This window comes from Scheffersomyces stipitis, chromosome 6 (genome assembly GCF_000209165.1).
Source record: "Scheffersomyces stipitis CBS 6054 chromosome 6, complete sequence".
NCBI lineage: Eukaryota > Fungi > Ascomycota > Pichiomycetes > Serinales > Debaryomycetaceae > Scheffersomyces > Scheffersomyces stipitis.
The window spans coordinates 884,704-901,419 of record NC_009046.1 but is presented as its reverse complement, the minus strand read 5'-3'; the positions used below and the strand labels follow the sequence as shown (position 1 = coordinate 901,419).

The window sequence follows — 16,716 nt, the reverse complement described above, 5'->3', positions numbered from 1 at the left end:
CCCACGGTGACTGCGGACGAAGTTCTCAATTTCTTTGCTTATCATGATGAACTTTCTCCTCCTGCCACGTCCTCCGCCTTGCTGGTCCTGTCCTCGTCTCAATCTGCTTATGCCCTTACCTCCTTGTCTTCACCTTCGGGTCCTGTCACCAGGAACTTGATCAAGGCTAAAGGTACGGATCTGATTTGGCAGCTTGATTGCTACAACTGCTATGGGTGTGGTCACATGGCCAAGAACTGCCCTGCTCCTTATCGTGAGGGTGAAGTTCCTCGTATGGCTTCTCGCTTCGGTCCTGGCGGTCCAGGAAAGCACCGCAGGAGGCACGGCTCTCGTCCAAAGCCTGCTGCTCATTATGCTCTCGCTGATGATGCTCTGACTTTTGGTTTTGACCAGCCCGGTGCTTATTATGCTCATCTCGCTCACTACACCCACTATGCCCTCTTGGCTTCTTCTTCCTCTGCCAGCTTTATTTTTGATTCAGGTGCTTCTACCCACATTTGTAACGATAGAAGTCTCTTCCATGACATCGTTCCTCACTCTGGTTCTGTCATGAACGCCGGTCACGAGCCTCTCTCGATTGCCGGTCGTGGTACTCTTGTGTTTGATCTCCATGGTCAGAAGATTCGGGTGTTCAATGTTCTTTACGTTCCTGACTGTACTCAGAATCTTCTTTCCATCCTGGCTGTTACTACTACGGGCGACAAGCTTGTTATCTCTCATGATGATATTGTTCACCCTAAATATGGCCAACTTGCTACCAGAGACCTGAGAAATCTTTACTTGCTGTGTCTCGAAATTGTCCGCCCCTCGACTGTCTCGCGGGTTAACCACTCTGCCTACTCGGCCCCCGCTCCTGTTACGGTCGCTGCTCCTGCTGCGGACGCTGGTGTGGCACCTATTTCTGCCTCTGCTCTTGTCCATGCTCGCCTTGGCCACCCTTCCCCGACTGTCGTTCGTCTGGCCTTGAAATATCCGAACATGCCTCGCACGGCTGTTCACGACTCGATTTCATGTGAAGCATGTCTTAGCTCCAAGAGCACTCGGGTTATTCCCAAAACGACCACCGGCCCAGTCACATCTGCTCCCTTGCAACTTCTTCACTGTGATTTGTCCGGTCCTCATGCCGGTGGTCCCTCCTCGTTGTTTTATTTTTGTATTCTACTTGACGACTTTACTCGCTTCAAGGCTGTTGGCCCTATTCTCAAGAAATCGGATGCTGCGGACTTCATTATCAAAGTTATTAAGGCATGGACAAACCACTTCTCCAGTCGTGGTGGCTACCGTGTCTGTAACTTTCGTTCTGACAATGGAGGTGAGTTTGTTAATCTGACGCTTACTTCATTCTTTGCGGCAGAAGGGATCCAGACCCAGCTCACTGTGCCTGGTAACTCACACCAAAATGGACGTGCTGAAAGAGCGATTCGCTCCGTTCTTGACAAAACGCGTACCATGATCACTGCGAGCTCTCTTCCTTCGCCCCTCTTCCCGCATGCACTCCAACATGCTGCATTTCTCCTAAACAGGCTACCAACACCTGTTCTCCAAAATCGCTCGCCATTTGAACTCTGGCATGGCGCGAGGCCTATCTTATCTCAACTTAAAGTGTTTGGGTGTGCTGCCTTTGTGAATGTTCCACCCAATCACCGTCAACTGAAGTTGGTCGCTCGTGCAATCAAGGGTGTTTATCTTGGATCTGATCCGTTTCGGAAAGCTCATCTTGTTTATGATCTCGCTACCAGACAAGTGATTACCTCTTCTCATGTTCGGTTCCAGGAAAATGTCTTTCCTTTTGCAAGACCTCTGACGTCTACTGTCGTGTCGGCTACCTCCATTGGTGGTGGTGGTAGTGGTGGTGGCAGTTTTCCTTCTATTCTGGCACCTGCTCCAGGCCTCACTCAGGGTCCTCGTGTGTCTCTGGCCCCATCTCCCTCGCCTCCATCCACGCCATCTGGCAGTACTGTTTCTCAATCGCCAGGTTCATCTGCAGCTCTGTCGTCTGCTTCGGCACCGGTCTCTCCTGCTGCATCTACTACTCCTCTGTCGCAGCCTCCGTCGACTCCTACACCGGTGCCTTCTCCTATTCTGGTATCTTCTCCTACTCCGGCGCCTGCTTCTACTCCGGTACCTTCTTCTGCTCCGGTACCTTCTTCTGCTCCGGTACCTTCTTCTGCTCCGGTACCTTCTGCTACTCTGGTACCTTCTGATACTCTGGTACCTTCTACTTCTGCGGCCCTAACTGCACCATCCCGTGCCGTTGTTCTGGCTCAGAGGTCCGATCTGCCTCCCTCTGACTCCTACGAGCTGTCCGACGACTCCTATACAGCTCCTGCTTCTTCTCGTGAGGTACCAACTCTTACTGCTCCTCGTACGGTACCATCCCTTCCTGCTCCTCGTACGGTACCATCCCTTCCTGCTCCTCGTAAGGTACCATCCCTTCCTGCTCCTCGTAAGGTACCCTCCCTTCCTTCAACTCGTAAGGTGCCATCTCTTCCAGCACCTCGTACGGTACCTTCACTTCCAGCACCTCGTACAGTACCCTCCCTTCTTCCTGTTCCTCGCAATAGACCATCTGCTCCTACTGCTCCTCTCGGTCTTCCTCATCCTGCGGTTGAGGCTCCATCCCCTATCCCTGGATCTTCATCAGCCATACCCATGGAAATAGACTCTACGGCTACTGAGCCTGAGCCTATGTCTGAAGATGGCTATGACATGGAAGTAGTCTCTGATCAGGAATTCTTCGATGCTCCTGACCAATACGGTACTCATCCACGTTCGTCACCTCTGATCTCCACACGCTCCTCTATGGATGTTCTGCTGGATCAGGAAGAATATCCAGATCCGTCAACCTATATGGACATCGTGGTGATGGATTCGGATGACCTTTCTTCTTATCATGACTCGGAAATGGAGGATGCCTCTGACATGGATCCCCTTCCGCTTATTCGTCCTACTTCTAATACGGACATGGAGGACGCCTCCGCCACTTATCCTCTGCCGCTCACTCGTCATACTCCTACTACGCAGACTGTGGTGTCCTCTACACCTCCACCTCCTCCTCAACCACTGCCTCGGGTCGTTCAATCCGACTCTCCTCAATCCTCTCCTATTATTGAGGTTCCTGATTCTCCCCCACTTCAATCTCGTCCTCAGCAATTCCTCCTCCCTCCGGGTCTTTCGCCTACTCGTCTCATTGAGTTGCCTGCTTCAGGGGGGATGGAACTCATCCTATCGCTGACTGACCGTGCCTTGGTCCCTCTGAATTCTGAGACCAACAACAAACTAACTCATCTTGTTGTGTCGCGTCCTCCTCCGGTGAATGGGGTTAAGCATAAACTCACCCCGGTTCCGTCGCGTGATGGAACACATCCACAAACACTCAAGAGGGCACACAGACCAATACTTGTTCCAACACGGTCACAGAGACAACTGAACAATCAAAATTTGATCAACTATCCACAGAGACAACAAATTGAGTACATCACCACCGATAGTGAATCGTTTTCAGAAGCAGACAATCCCAACGATCTCGACTATACTGAAACACATGGCCAACCTCTCATTATGGGTAGCAGTGCATTTATGGTCACCATAATGACTCCACAAGTGCCACGCACCTATGAGGAAGCCACTAACAGTCCTCAACGAGAACGATGGATTGAAGCTATGAACAAGGAATTTGGTGCTCAAATGGAAAACTCTACGTGGACTCTTGCTGAGCTTCCTAAGGGAAAACGAGCCCTAGGAATGAAGTGGGTATATACCATCAAAGATGATGGAACTTACAAAGCCAGACTAGTTGCTCTAGGTTTTAGACAAAAACATGGAATTGACTATGAAGAAACCTTTGCGCCTGTGATCAGGAGTGAAAGTATCAAACTTCTACTAGCCATAGCGGCTGTACATAAGATGAAGATTCATCAGATGGACGTCTCGACGGCCTTCCTAAATGGGAAGATTGACACAGAACTCTACATTAAGCAGCCTAAAGGTTTCATAGATGAACAATATCCACATATGGTTTGTAAGTTGAACAAATCACTCTACGGTCTAAAACAAGCTCCATTGATCTGGAACTCGACTATTAATAAATTCTTGGAGAATAACGGCTTTATTCGATCAAAATCCGAGTTCGGGATCTACAGAAGAAATAATGTGATTCTTGGCCTTTACGTCGATGACCTACTTATTGCGAGTCCTCGAGAAAATGAAATCTACGAGGCCAAGAAACTTCTCCTGAACAAGTTCAAGATGAAGGATCTTGGATTGGCACGCAAATTCCTAGGAATCAACATAGAACAGGGCCCTGATGGGATCACAGCAAATCTTTCTGACTACATCAAGAAAACGTTGGAGGAACTAAATCTTGAAGAGCTCAACAGCGTGAAAAGTCCTATTATTCAGGGACAGCATCTAAACCAGAAATCCAAACCCTGCGATGCAACAATTTACAGAAGCATAGTAGGAAAGCTTCTTTACGCTAGCAATACCATACGAGGTGATATTGCGTATATTGTTGGAATGTTAAGTCGGTACTTCAACGAACCAACAGAGGTAACTCTAACTGCCGCCAAACATGTTCTCCGCTATCTAAAGGGAACACAGAAACTCGGTCAGCACTACACAAACATAAACGATCTACAAGTGTTTGTTGACTCAGACTGGGGAAGTGATAGCAGTGACAGGAAATCAATCAGTGGGTATGCCATCAAGTATGGGGGAAGCCTAATCTCTTGGAAATCCAAGAAACAAACCACCACAGCGTTGTCAACCACTGAAGCTGAGTACATGGCTCTCGCAACCGTTATAAAAGAAGTTATCTGGCTAATAACATTCTTCAGAGAACTTCACATCCCAATATCACTACCAATAATGATTTGGGAAGATAACACCTCGTGTATCAAACTCAGCGAACATCCTGTACACCACGAACGTACGAAACACATAGATATTCGCTATCATTTCATCCGTGACAAAATCATAGACAATATTGTCAAACTTCGCCAAATCAAATCTGCTGACAACGTTGCAGACATGTTTACAAAAGGACTAACTCCAGGAACCTTCCAACACTTAATCCAACTATCAGGAATGCAACTATCATAATTAAATGACCATTGGATTAAGGGGGGATGTTGAATATGCTGATATCAAACCTAAAAGCATATTCTATATTCTATTTTTAATCCAATGCGTAAACTTTATGAATGCAGGATTTGCAGCCATTCAGACATAATTGTGCACAGTAATGTGATAAGATAACATCTACCAATGAGAATCAATTATGTCCGACTAACCTGAAATTCTGGTCATGTCGTTTCATTTCATCCCGATGAGGGGTCAGCCTGTGATTGTATTTGGCATCTATTTAAGGGGGTCTTACTCCCCCTTCTCCTTTCTAACTTTCTATAACTTTTCTTCTTCTATATGGAAATTATCTATCTTAAATAAGTTAATCAATATACTGTCCTACATTATGAACAATCCGATTCAATCTACTGAGCTTCCAAAGCAAACAGTTCAACATATCAAACTTTATCTAATACCGGATTTCAACAGCCTCCCTTAATCTAATAGTCTCTTCACGAAATCCCTGCTAACGCTCTTAATTTTATGTGTTGTGGTTTTGCTAGAGCCTTTGTGAATATGTCAGCTATATTGAATTCAGATTTGACAGGTATTAATTTGATAGTCTCCTCTTTTATCCTTTCACGGATGAAATGGTATCTTATGTCGATATGCTTAGTCCTCAGATGAACGGTTGGATGTTCACTTAGTTTTATACAGGATACATTATCCTCATGAATTCCTATAGGTAATGTTAGTGGTATCTGTAGTTCACCAAATAGGGTTCTTAACCAAAGCACTTCTTTCACGGCTTCTGCTAGTGCGATATATTCGGCTTCAGTGGTAGAAGTTGCGACTATAGCTTGCTTCTTCGATTTCCAAGAAATCAATCCTCCTCCGAACTTCACTGCATAGCCCGTGATGGATTTCCTATTGTCTGTTGAAGATCCCCAATCTGCGTCTACAAATACTTCAAGTTGTCCAGTCTTTGAGTAACGTTGCCCAAGAGACCTGGTTCCCTTGAGATATCGAAGAACATGCTTCGCTGCTGTAAGATGTTCCTCTCTTGGCTCTTTAAAGTATCTACTGAGAACTCCTGTAATAAAACTTATGTCTCCTCTTACCGTGTTGCTAGCATATAGCAACTTTCCAACTATTGATCGGTATAAGGTAGGATTCTCCAATAACGCAGTCTCGTTATTTTCAAGTTTCAATCCAGGCAAACCTGGTGTTGATACTGGGTTACAGTTCTCCATTCCGAACTCTTCTAGGATCTTATCAATATAATCCCCTAAGTCTGCTTTTATTCCATCACTCCCTTGAGTGATATTAATGCCTAGGAACTTCCTAGCTATTCCAAGATCTTTCATCTTGAACTGGGCACTCAACTGTCCCTTGATTTCTTTTATCTCATTCTGATTGTCTCCAGCAATCAATAAATCATCGACATAAAGTCCAATGATCACACTTCTTCTCGTGTATAGTCCATACTCTGACAAAGACCTTTTAAAACCGATCTTCTCAAGGAAACTATTCATTGTTTCATTCCATATCAATGGAGCCTGTTTCAATCCGTACAAGGACTTATTAAGCTGACACACCTTCTCAAAGGCACTACAATCCTGGTACCCAGATGGTTGCTTCATGTAGATCTTAAGATCAATCTTACCATTCAAGAATGCAGTTGACACATCCATCTGGTGTACCTTCTTTCCATACATGGCCGCAAGTGCAAGTAACAACTTGACACTCTCACTCCTAATTACTGGAGCAAACGTCTCTTTGTAATCAACTCCATATCTTTGTTGAAATCCTCGTACCACAAGCCTAGCTTTGTATTTTCCTCCATCCTTGATGGTGTACACCCATCTTACTCCAAGGACTTTCGTTTTCTTTTCCGGGAGATCCACTAATGTCCATGTGTCATTTTCAGAATGAGCAGCCATTTCGGTATTCATGGCTTCAATCCATTTCTCAGAATCTGAAGAATTAATGGCTTCTTCGTATGTGTTTGGTACTTTCTTGCTCTCTGTAGATTCAACCGACATTTGATAAGCATGACCTTGGATGCAAATATTAGCTTCATCATATGTATCATCATTCGGATCATCGCTATTCGATTCTAAAGTCTCGTTCCAAAACTCATTGTCATCTTCAATGTATTCATATCTCACTTTCTTTGTCATCTTCGTTGATGGCACTTTCTTTCTCTTGTTTCCAGTCCTCTGATTTTGGTCAGGACTTATCACTGGTGTCAATGAGTGTTTGGTGAGAACCTCACCCCCCGTAGAATCGGATGCGAGGAGATTAGATGGCATGCGTGCAAGTTCAGAGTCCGTGGAATCATAGGACAGAAGAGACGCAGCAGGGGACGAATGTAATGGTTGCAAATTGTGCGAAATAGATACAGGGGTAGCAGGAGAATCGTCCCTGTGCATATCAGGTGATTGTGCGCGTGAGTGATCGCTCGAGGAAGTTTCATGTTCATCACTCGAGATGTGTTCAGCTCGTGAAGTGGTGGCAACGTCGGATGAGAAGCGAGGGACACCAGACACGCCCATAGGAATAGTCGAAGCAGACGTAGTTGGCGCATGATCAGGTGAGTTTTCAAATGGGTAGATCGATTCATCAAACGAAACTTGATTGGAGCTAACTACTTTATGAGAATGTAATTCATATATCAAGTATGATGAGCGGTTGCTATCATAGCCTAACATCACACCTTTAACGGCCCGAGGTGAGAATTTCAGGGGACGAAGAGGTTCAGGAATATAAGCAAATGCAGCACACCCAAACGTGCGGAGATGATCAATCGACGGTGGTTCGAGGTGCAATAGTGCGAACAGCGTCTTGTCACCAATAGTCCTGGAGGGAAGCCTATTCAATAAATATGCGGCACATTTAACAGCGTAGGGCCAGAATGCTTGAGGAACAGAAGCATGTCCAAGTAGCGTCCTGGCCTTATCGATTACCGAGCGGATCGAACGCTCTGCGGTTCCATTCTGATAAGAATTGTGAGCAACCGTACGCTGAAGTGCTATACCTTCCTGTTCAAGGAAGCTCCTGAGACTATGGTTGACAAATTCACCCCCATTATCGGTACGAAGAGCACCAACACGATATCCACCACGAGTAGAGAAAAATGAGTGTAGTAGCCGAATATGGATAATAATCTGGTGGGCCGCATCCGACTTCCTAACGATTGGGAACACCCACTTAAACTTGCTATAATCATCCACAAGCACACAGAAATAGCTTTCAGAAGAGATTCCTGGCGTATTATGAGGGCCGGAGACATCCGAGTGAAGAATTTGTAAAGGAGTTGTTGTATCCGATTTATGGGAAACCTTCGGGATACTACGTGTCTTCTTATATTCCAGACAGCTCGCACAACTCTTCGTTACATCACCAATGTTCTCAATTTCAGCAAGCGAGTAATTGTCACGAAGAACTTGCTGTTCAATAGCCTGATGCGGATGACCAAGACGGTTATGAAGAACAGATAAGGCGGAGACTAAAGGTGGTACAGGTTTCATATCAAGGACGGAAAGTCCAAGATCGTCCCTATAGACACCAAAACGACCAATCCGTGGATGATAGATTCCGTCTAATTTGGTGGTAAGGGGCGAACCAGAGACACGAACAGCAGCATGCACGGAGATAAGATTCTTAGTGCATTCTGGAACATAGCATACTTCCTGAAGGACTATAGTCTCATCAGCAGACCTAAACCTGATAGACCCTCTACCTAAGACAGGAAGACGAACTCCGCCAGCACAAGAAACGAAACTACCGGACTCCGGTTTAAAATTCCAAAACAAGGACCGATCATGACAAATGTGAATCGAAGCACCAGAGTCAAAGATGAACTCCGGTGACTGAGATGTCGTGGTGCCGGTGGTTGTAGTGAGCACGAAAGCACTTTCGTTAACAGCAACATTTGCAGTAGCACCTGACTTGTATTGCTTCTTGCGCTCATTGTCACTAAAGGAGCGCTTCTTGGACGTATTAGTCAGCCATCCAGTATACTTACCAACACGAATAGGCGAGCAACACACATCACGTCTGTGACCACGACCACCACAGTTGTAACACTTAGTGTTCCAAAGCGGATCATTTGCATCAACAGAAGGACGTCTGGTGTCAGTGGAAAAGGTAGCAGCAAGAACTGATGGAGCAGTAGGAGTTTCGGTAGAATTCTCTGCTTTTGCTAGAAATTTGAAAACATCATCATACTTCAACGATTCGTTGCCCAGGTGGAAGTAATTTTGCATGAGATTAGGGGAACTTCGAGTAACTAGAAGGTGAAGACCCTTAATTTCATCAAAGGTATAGGATTCGTTCAAGGAATAAAGAGAGTCAAAAACCGGCTTAACCACGTCAGTTGTCAAAGATGGAGTGCTAATCACTGTCAATAACGACTTGACATATTGGGCAACATCGTGGTGATCCATGGTACCATAAAGATCAAGAACCCGTAACCAACGTGCTCTGCCAGTGACTGGCTCACGACTGAGAGTACTACGAACTTTCTCAGACAAGGTTTTGGAAAGAACAAAGTCAATATAGGAGTTGAATGCGGATCTGTCCTCAGAAGTGTATCCAGTGTCAACATTTGTCAGAGGCAAAAGATATGCCACAAATTCTTTTCCAATTGGTTCGAAAAGTTGATCCATTCTGGTTTTACATAATGGAAAGTTGTTCTTTGAAGCCAACAATTGCTCTGAAGGAAACGAAATTGAGTAGTTGAACTTCAGGTGACGGCTCATAACCTGTTGAAGTTCAGAAGCATTCATAGTGTCTTACGTGTAATAATTGTTAACAGTAAAGGTAGAACTTGTAAGTTGTTCTCGTTCTCGTTATTAAAATATTAAGAAAGTCTATCTAACTCTAAGGGGATACTACCCTTATTTATAGTATTGTTTCACATCCACATGCTCCATGGATTCTTGTTCTCATGGATCCTGTTCTCTGATTCACATTTGTTTCATAGCTGTGGGGTTGAGACCTTTCACCACATCTATTTCCGTATGTCCGTGTGGGGTTTTCTTATCCTCTCTGTATACCCATTGTGTTTTCTATTACCACCATATCCTTATTATGATATATGATTGTCTCTCACAAGAGTTGCAGCCAAATCTATTAGATTTTCAATATCCGGCATATACGATGTTTTCTAGATTATGCATGAATATGCATGATCAAACTTTATCTAATACCGGATTTCAACATTCGCTCGTTCTTCGACAATGAAGGAGTCCATTTCCAACTTACTGTCCCCGGCAACTCCCACCAAAATGGACGGGCTGAGCGGACAATTCGTACTATTCTTGACAAGGCTCGCACCATGATTGCGGAGTCTTTCCTTCCTCCTTCTCTCTACTCGTATGCTGTTACGCACGCAGCGTATCTCATAAATCGTCTTCCTACTAGGGTGCTTGACAATCGGTCTCCTTTTGAATTTGGCATGGACAACTTCCAATCTTGAAACATCTACGGGTGTTCGGATGTGCTGCCTACCCCTTCGTTCCTCCTCAGTACCGTGACCTGAAGTTAACTGCTCGTGCACTGAGAGGGGATGTGACCCTCATCGTAGGGCCTATCTCATCTACGACCTCTCCAGTGGTCAGGTCCATACGTCTGTCCATGTTCGCTTCGACGAACAACTATTTCCTTTTGTGCAACTGAAGAGTCTGTTCTCCACACTCGATTCTGCTCTCCATGTAGAGCATTTCTCCTGGCATCACCGGTGGCTCTGCGTCTCATCCGGTTACTGTCACACGTCCGTCTTCTAACCCTGGTTCGTCACTGTCCATTCCTGCTGCATCACTGCCCGATGCTGTGATGTCTGTGGCATCGGTCTCTCATCGCTCGTCCCTGTATGCTGCTCCTTCCATCGCTATGGAAGACACATCTGATGGTAGCTCTCATCGTTACCATCAGCGTTCTATACCTCCTACTCCTACCATAGATATGGAAGTAGTCTCGAATCTGGGTTCTCGTCGTTCTGTATACGCTACACCTTCCATAGACATGGAGGATGTATCAGATGTGACCTCTTATCGTTCCCACATGCATGTTGTCTCATCTACTCCTTCCATCGATATGGAAAATGGATCCGATATGGAGTCACGTCGTTCCCACATGCACATTGATTCATCTATTCCTTCCATCGATATGGAAGACCTGTACGATCTGGATTACGTATATGACCTGTCTCCTAGTGGCTCGTATCTGTTTATTCATCCTGATTCTCCTTCCATTACTCTGGAAGACATGGAACACATGTATGACCTGGTCTCTGAGGACTTTCATCTCTACGATATTCTTGCTCCTTCATCATCACCTGCTCATATATCAGCAGTGGCTACCTGTTCCACACCCGTTCTCGCAAGTTCCAGTCCCCACGAGTAGCCCATTGGTCATAACTCCGGGACTGTCGCCCTCGTCCACGGCCCTGCGTGGCTCCGAGTACTACCAGTCAAACTATCCTGCTCTTCTCCCCGTGTCTGCTTCTTGGGGGAAAGCACTTACCGCATCGCTGCCTACTCCACTGATCAATAAGATGCAGCTTGTTCCGTTTGGTGCGCGAGAACAACGCATTGTTCTGAAGCGCAAACTCACACCAGTTCCCTCTCGAGACCCTCTGCACCCTCACAGATTAAAGTATCATAAAACTGATAACGTGCAGCCTCAACAAGTGGAGTATATTGAATATGACAGCAATGAGACGTTTGAAGAAGCAGACAACTCTGAAGACCTCGACTATCGTGATATCAACCCAAATTGTCATGGCGCAAGCCTTTGTTTCCAGAGCCCACCTCGTTCCGAACACGTAGGATGAAGCGATGCGAAGTCCACAACGTGAGACGTGGATTGAAGCAATGTTGGAATTGGAAATTAGTATACTTAAGAATGGCATTGCAACACTTTGGGCCATAGCTAGGCTATCACAAGTTGTACACCACGACAATCCTTTGGTTGTCTAGATACCCTTCTGGTTGCTTCATGTAAAGTCAATGTATTTGTTAAGTGCCTTATGAGCAGCTGACGATTTCATAGAAGTGTGACTTCTTGTAGGTATACAAAATTTTCAATATGTTTTTTGTAGCGATACTGTCGAAAAGGTTTTCATCTATGGGGAGATTACCGCAAAAATATCAACTATGACCTGGCTCTAGTGCTTGCACTTCAACGCTTGAGAGTTAGGTTTTGCAGCCATTCTGCATATTAGAATCATGGGAGCACAAATTACAATTATGTGCTGAGGCTATAATCCTTCCTTGTCATTTATGTTCTATTACATTAAATTCTGGTGAGTCAACAGCAGGGATGTTTTAGTTTCCGACCCTGTCTACTCTGTCTCTGGCGGAGTTTCATGCACGTGAATTACCGTTGATCACCGTGATGTATGTTAGTTTCTGTGTGTGCTTATCTATTCAGCTGTCGCTACTGCTCGTACTCGATCTCGTTTAACTTCCTTCCTGTTTTTTCATCATATAAAGGTCTCATTGGACAGATTATTCCTGATTCTCATCTTTTCAAGTTTGTGCCTCTACCCGTGTGCCTGCTCGTATTGATGCTATCTCTGTTCTTCACCGTTGCTTAGGTCGCACTCATTCTACTTTAGAATTTTTTTAAAGGAAGATTATTTTTCAAGACAAGTAGTTGAATGGATGTTCCTCAGCCTCATCAGTTTACTGTCTTTCCGTGTTGGGTATTGTGGAGGTCACTCGCCGTATCCCCAAGTCTTCATATGCTACTCACTGCAGCTTTATTACAGATTCTTTCCTCTGCTGTTTTCAGTCCTCACTTGCTGTATTCATTATACCCTCAGGAACAAACTTTTCTTATTTGTGGATAAGCTTACTAGTGGTTCATCCCCATTACACAACACTGTACTGTTTTTTACACGTAAATGGCTTCCACTACTTCTTCTCCAGCTTGTCTTTATGTCACAAGATACGCTGGTTGGTTACTTTATTTGAAGAAGTGGAAATCTCCGATACTTACCCACTATAGAGCAAGAAGATAATTTCCTCATTAACCGAATGAATCAAGCGAAAACTCGTCAGAGAACAATATATATAATTTTGCAAGGGGACAATGTTGAATTTGGAAACAATAGAGTACGTTTATACTCAATCAAGCTTAAAACCTGAGGAAAATAGGAGGCTGAAACATAGTAACATAAATACGAAGGTGAATACCGAACGGACAACAATGTCAGCAAACCTAAGAATATGGATCCGTTATCAACGGCTGGGCATATATATAATAATGAAATAAATATACAATGTAGCCAAAACTTTACTTTTTTTTATATCATAGATGCAATTTTGGATGAGCAAGGGATTGAAGGTAATTCATAGTCATTGCCTTGTTTGCTTCCTACTAGATCGTCAAAAGTATTTTACTTATCAGTACCAAAATCTGTAAGAGTGATTACTGATTTTTTGAAAGTATGATACAAACTTCTCTTCCTGGTGATCCGAAAGTTCCTTTATTTCTCTAACATTATTCTCTTTTGAAATGTGTTTTTTAAGCATTGTCCTCTTAGGCGAACAAATAGATTGGAGAAAATTCATTTTCACAAGCTTCTACAGCAGCACTCTTGGAGGTTTTTCCTTAAATAATTCAGTTGTTCATGCATCGGGCCACATCCAAGGAAAATTGATATTTTTGGGGGTTCAACTTGGGGAGGAAAGCAAATGTATCCTAAATGCATTCTAAGATTTTATTTTTCAGGTAACTAATTTCTAGAGGATCTATAGCGTACCTTCCTGCAATAAATAGTAACAAATCTGTCTTAGATGGGGAGCATCTGTACCTCTCAATTAGGCTGTGATTGTGTGTCTGATTATTTTTCTTGTATGTTAGCATCCCATTAGAAGAGAGTTACAAGCCAGACTGAACAGTCGTGTGTTCATAGTTAAGCCCAACAATAGAAATTCCGAAGACAGCAACCAATTGCTTTTCTAACTAATATTCCATAGTGTATTTAGATAGACCAATGGAATTTTCACTTTGGTTCCACACTACGGGTTTTCTACCGTAGCGATAGCCCATTCCCTTCTCTCTCTCTGCGCCAATTCTGATACATCTTGTATCTCTCCGAAATTGGATTGGGCGGCGTATTTTAAGTGGTTTGAACAAGTCAAAAGAACCACAGCTTATCCGGCTACCTGGGGTCTACTAGTGATACTATGGTCACTTGGATACTTTAAATGCAACTTCGGAAACGAGCATATTACTTGAAATTTAAGGCAATCTGAAGCTGTCATCAGCTGATGATTTCTGTAAAATAAATTCCAAGAAGTTCTCGAAAAGGTTCAGTCCGACCAGACTGATGAAGAGTGCTCCTTCGACCAAGAACTGTGTGTCTGGTTGTTTTGATAGATTTTCTGTCCCCTTTTTAAGCAAGTGGAAGCAAGTGAATAAGTGTTTTTCGCAGCCTTCTATCAGTGCTCTAATTTTAAAAGGAGGGGAAACCAGGAGAAGATCGGAAGATATTTTTTTGGTAAGCTCAACAGAAAATCGCTCCGGTCTCTACCGACTAGTATTTTTCAATTCACCTTAAAGAGAAGAGCCTTGGTGATGATATTGGAGCTCAACATACCATAAAATGAAGTATCCAATCAAAAGCCATGATTAGAAATAGAAAATCTAGGCGTACACATGCAATTTGTTCACTTTTTACGTAACTCGGACGCTTTTACCATTCCGAGATCCTTAGATTCTTTTAGCGCAACTCCAAAAAAAATTAGCGAACTCATCTTGAAAATATATAAGATTCAAAATCCTACCAAAGAGCTTCTTCTTAGAATTAGCAAATAATCCCTAACGTTATAGGTATAATGAGTTCTCCTAATACGAATAAGGTCAAGTATCCGTATGTTTCATTTGTTCTCTAGATTATGGTCGACTTTATTTACTAACATTTCTCGTAGATTTTGGTATGGGGGTGCTGCAAGTATGATAGCATGCTTGGTAACGCATCCATTGGACCTTGCTAAAGTCCGTTTGCAGACAGCCACTATTCCAGGACAATCTTTAATATCTATGATTTACCAAATTATAAGCAAGGAAGGATTTTTCAAAATCTACTCCGGTTTGACCGCTTCCCTATTAAGGCAGGCAACATATTCAACTACTAGATTTGGAGTCTATGAATTTCTCAAAGAAAAATATGTTGATATGACAGACAACCCTAAGCCATCGACAGCTGTATTGCTTCCTATGTCTATGACTGCAGGTGCTTTGGGAGGTTTGGTTGGTAATCCTTCTGATGTCGTTAACATCAGAATGCAAAATGATTCAACTTTGCCAGTAGAGCAAAGAAGAAATTATAGGAATGCATTTGACGGTATCTACAGAATTTGCAAAGAGGAAAATCCTGGCTCCTTATTCAGAGGGTTGGCTCCCAATTTGGTTCGTGGAGTCTTGATGACAGCTTCTCAAGTCGTTACTTATGACATAGCTAAGAATCTCCTTGTGGATCATGTTCATCTTGATCCGACCAAAAAATCCACTCATTTCAGTGCATCATTGTTAGCAGGTTTAGTTGCAACAACTGTTTGTTCACCTGCGGATGTAGTAAAGACAAGAATTATGAACGCCAAGGGTACTGATGGTAATCCAATTACAATTTTGACTTCGGCTGTGAAGAATGAAGGAGTGGGCTTCATGTTTAGAGGCTGGTTGCCATCGTTTATTAGATTGGGGCCACATACAATTGTTACTTTCTTGGCTCTTGAACAACTAAGAAAATACAAATTGGGAATGTGAAGTAAAGGAGACTTGCCAGTTGTTTATTTTCATACATTGCATAGGTATTATAGAGAAATATATTCATTTGAGAGACCTTAATGTTAATTTTTGGGGATGGCTTTGAGATATTTGCAGTTCCTACATGTTTTGTGATAATCTAGACGCTGAATAATCATTTAATATAAATATATAAGGATGTTTCTTCCGCTTGTCAATTTGTAGAATGAAGTGAATGCTGGAGGTGTCGCTACAATTGGTCTTCCAATATATAATATTTGCCAACACTTTAATGCAGATTTACACAATCTAGGAGTTCACTTTCGCCAACTAGCTCCTTGCAGATATCGATACTTCTCTACTTAAACTTGGATGTTATCCAATTCGACCTTTTCAAATGCTTCCTTCTCTGCCTCCAAAATGTAAGGGATTAAGTAGTGGGTGTCCTCTTCTGGCTTGACGGCCTTGTTTGCAGGTAATAACTGATGGGACAATGCACATTGGTGAGCAGTGATGAATCTGTAATTTCTAGCATAAATTTCACCTTCTGGCAATCTAGAGATAGCCTTTTGTCCAATAGGAGACTCTTCGGATATCAAGTCATCAAACCTAATCATGTTAATAAGTTGCCTCAAAGAATGTGCTCTCCAGAAACATATACTTACTTCAAACCCATTTCTCTGTAGCCAGCATAGGCAACAAAAGCCTTGGCTACAGGGTTTACGATCTTAGACAAAGTTGGTCTAGATAATATAAAATCAGCAGCCTTCACAACAGAAGTAAGGGATGCCATGGTTATGTAATCTATTCTGGGTAAGTATATCTAATAGTGTTCTAGTGTTTTAATACTTCAGAAAAATCATTTTTCTCAAGACTTGTACAATA

At 43.4% G+C, this 16,716-nt stretch overlaps 2 protein-coding genes across 2 annotated transcripts; one reads left to right on the top strand and one right to left on the bottom strand. All coding sequences in view use genetic code 12, as the record gives it.

The window, feature by feature from the left end:
• Nucleotides 1-14,926: 14,926 nt before the first annotated feature.
• DIC1 (mitochondrial dicarboxylate transport protein) lies at nucleotides 14,927-15,931 on the top strand. Its single transcript, XM_001385831.1, has 2 exons — nucleotides 14,927-14,956; nucleotides 15,015-15,931. Exon 2 carries the CDS (start codon nucleotides 15,040-15,042, stop codon nucleotides 15,850-15,852), a length of 813 nt encoding a protein of 270 aa, XP_001385868.1. The 5' UTR covers nucleotides 14,927-14,956; nucleotides 15,015-15,039; the 3' UTR covers nucleotides 15,853-15,931.
• Nucleotides 15,932-15,961: 30 nt separating this feature from the next.
• UCR7 (Ubiquinol-cytochrome c reductase complex 14 kDa protein (Complex III subunit VII)) lies at nucleotides 15,962-16,637 on the bottom strand. Its single transcript, XM_001385498.1, has 2 exons — nucleotides 16,497-16,637; nucleotides 15,962-16,440 (listed from the first exon to the last, which is right to left on the bottom strand). The coding sequence occupies exons 1-2, from the start codon at nucleotides 16,622-16,624 to the stop codon at nucleotides 16,194-16,196; spliced, it is 375 nt and encodes a 124-aa protein (XP_001385535.1). The 5' UTR covers nucleotides 16,625-16,637; the 3' UTR covers nucleotides 15,962-16,193.
• Nucleotides 16,638-16,716: the final 79 nt, after the last annotated feature.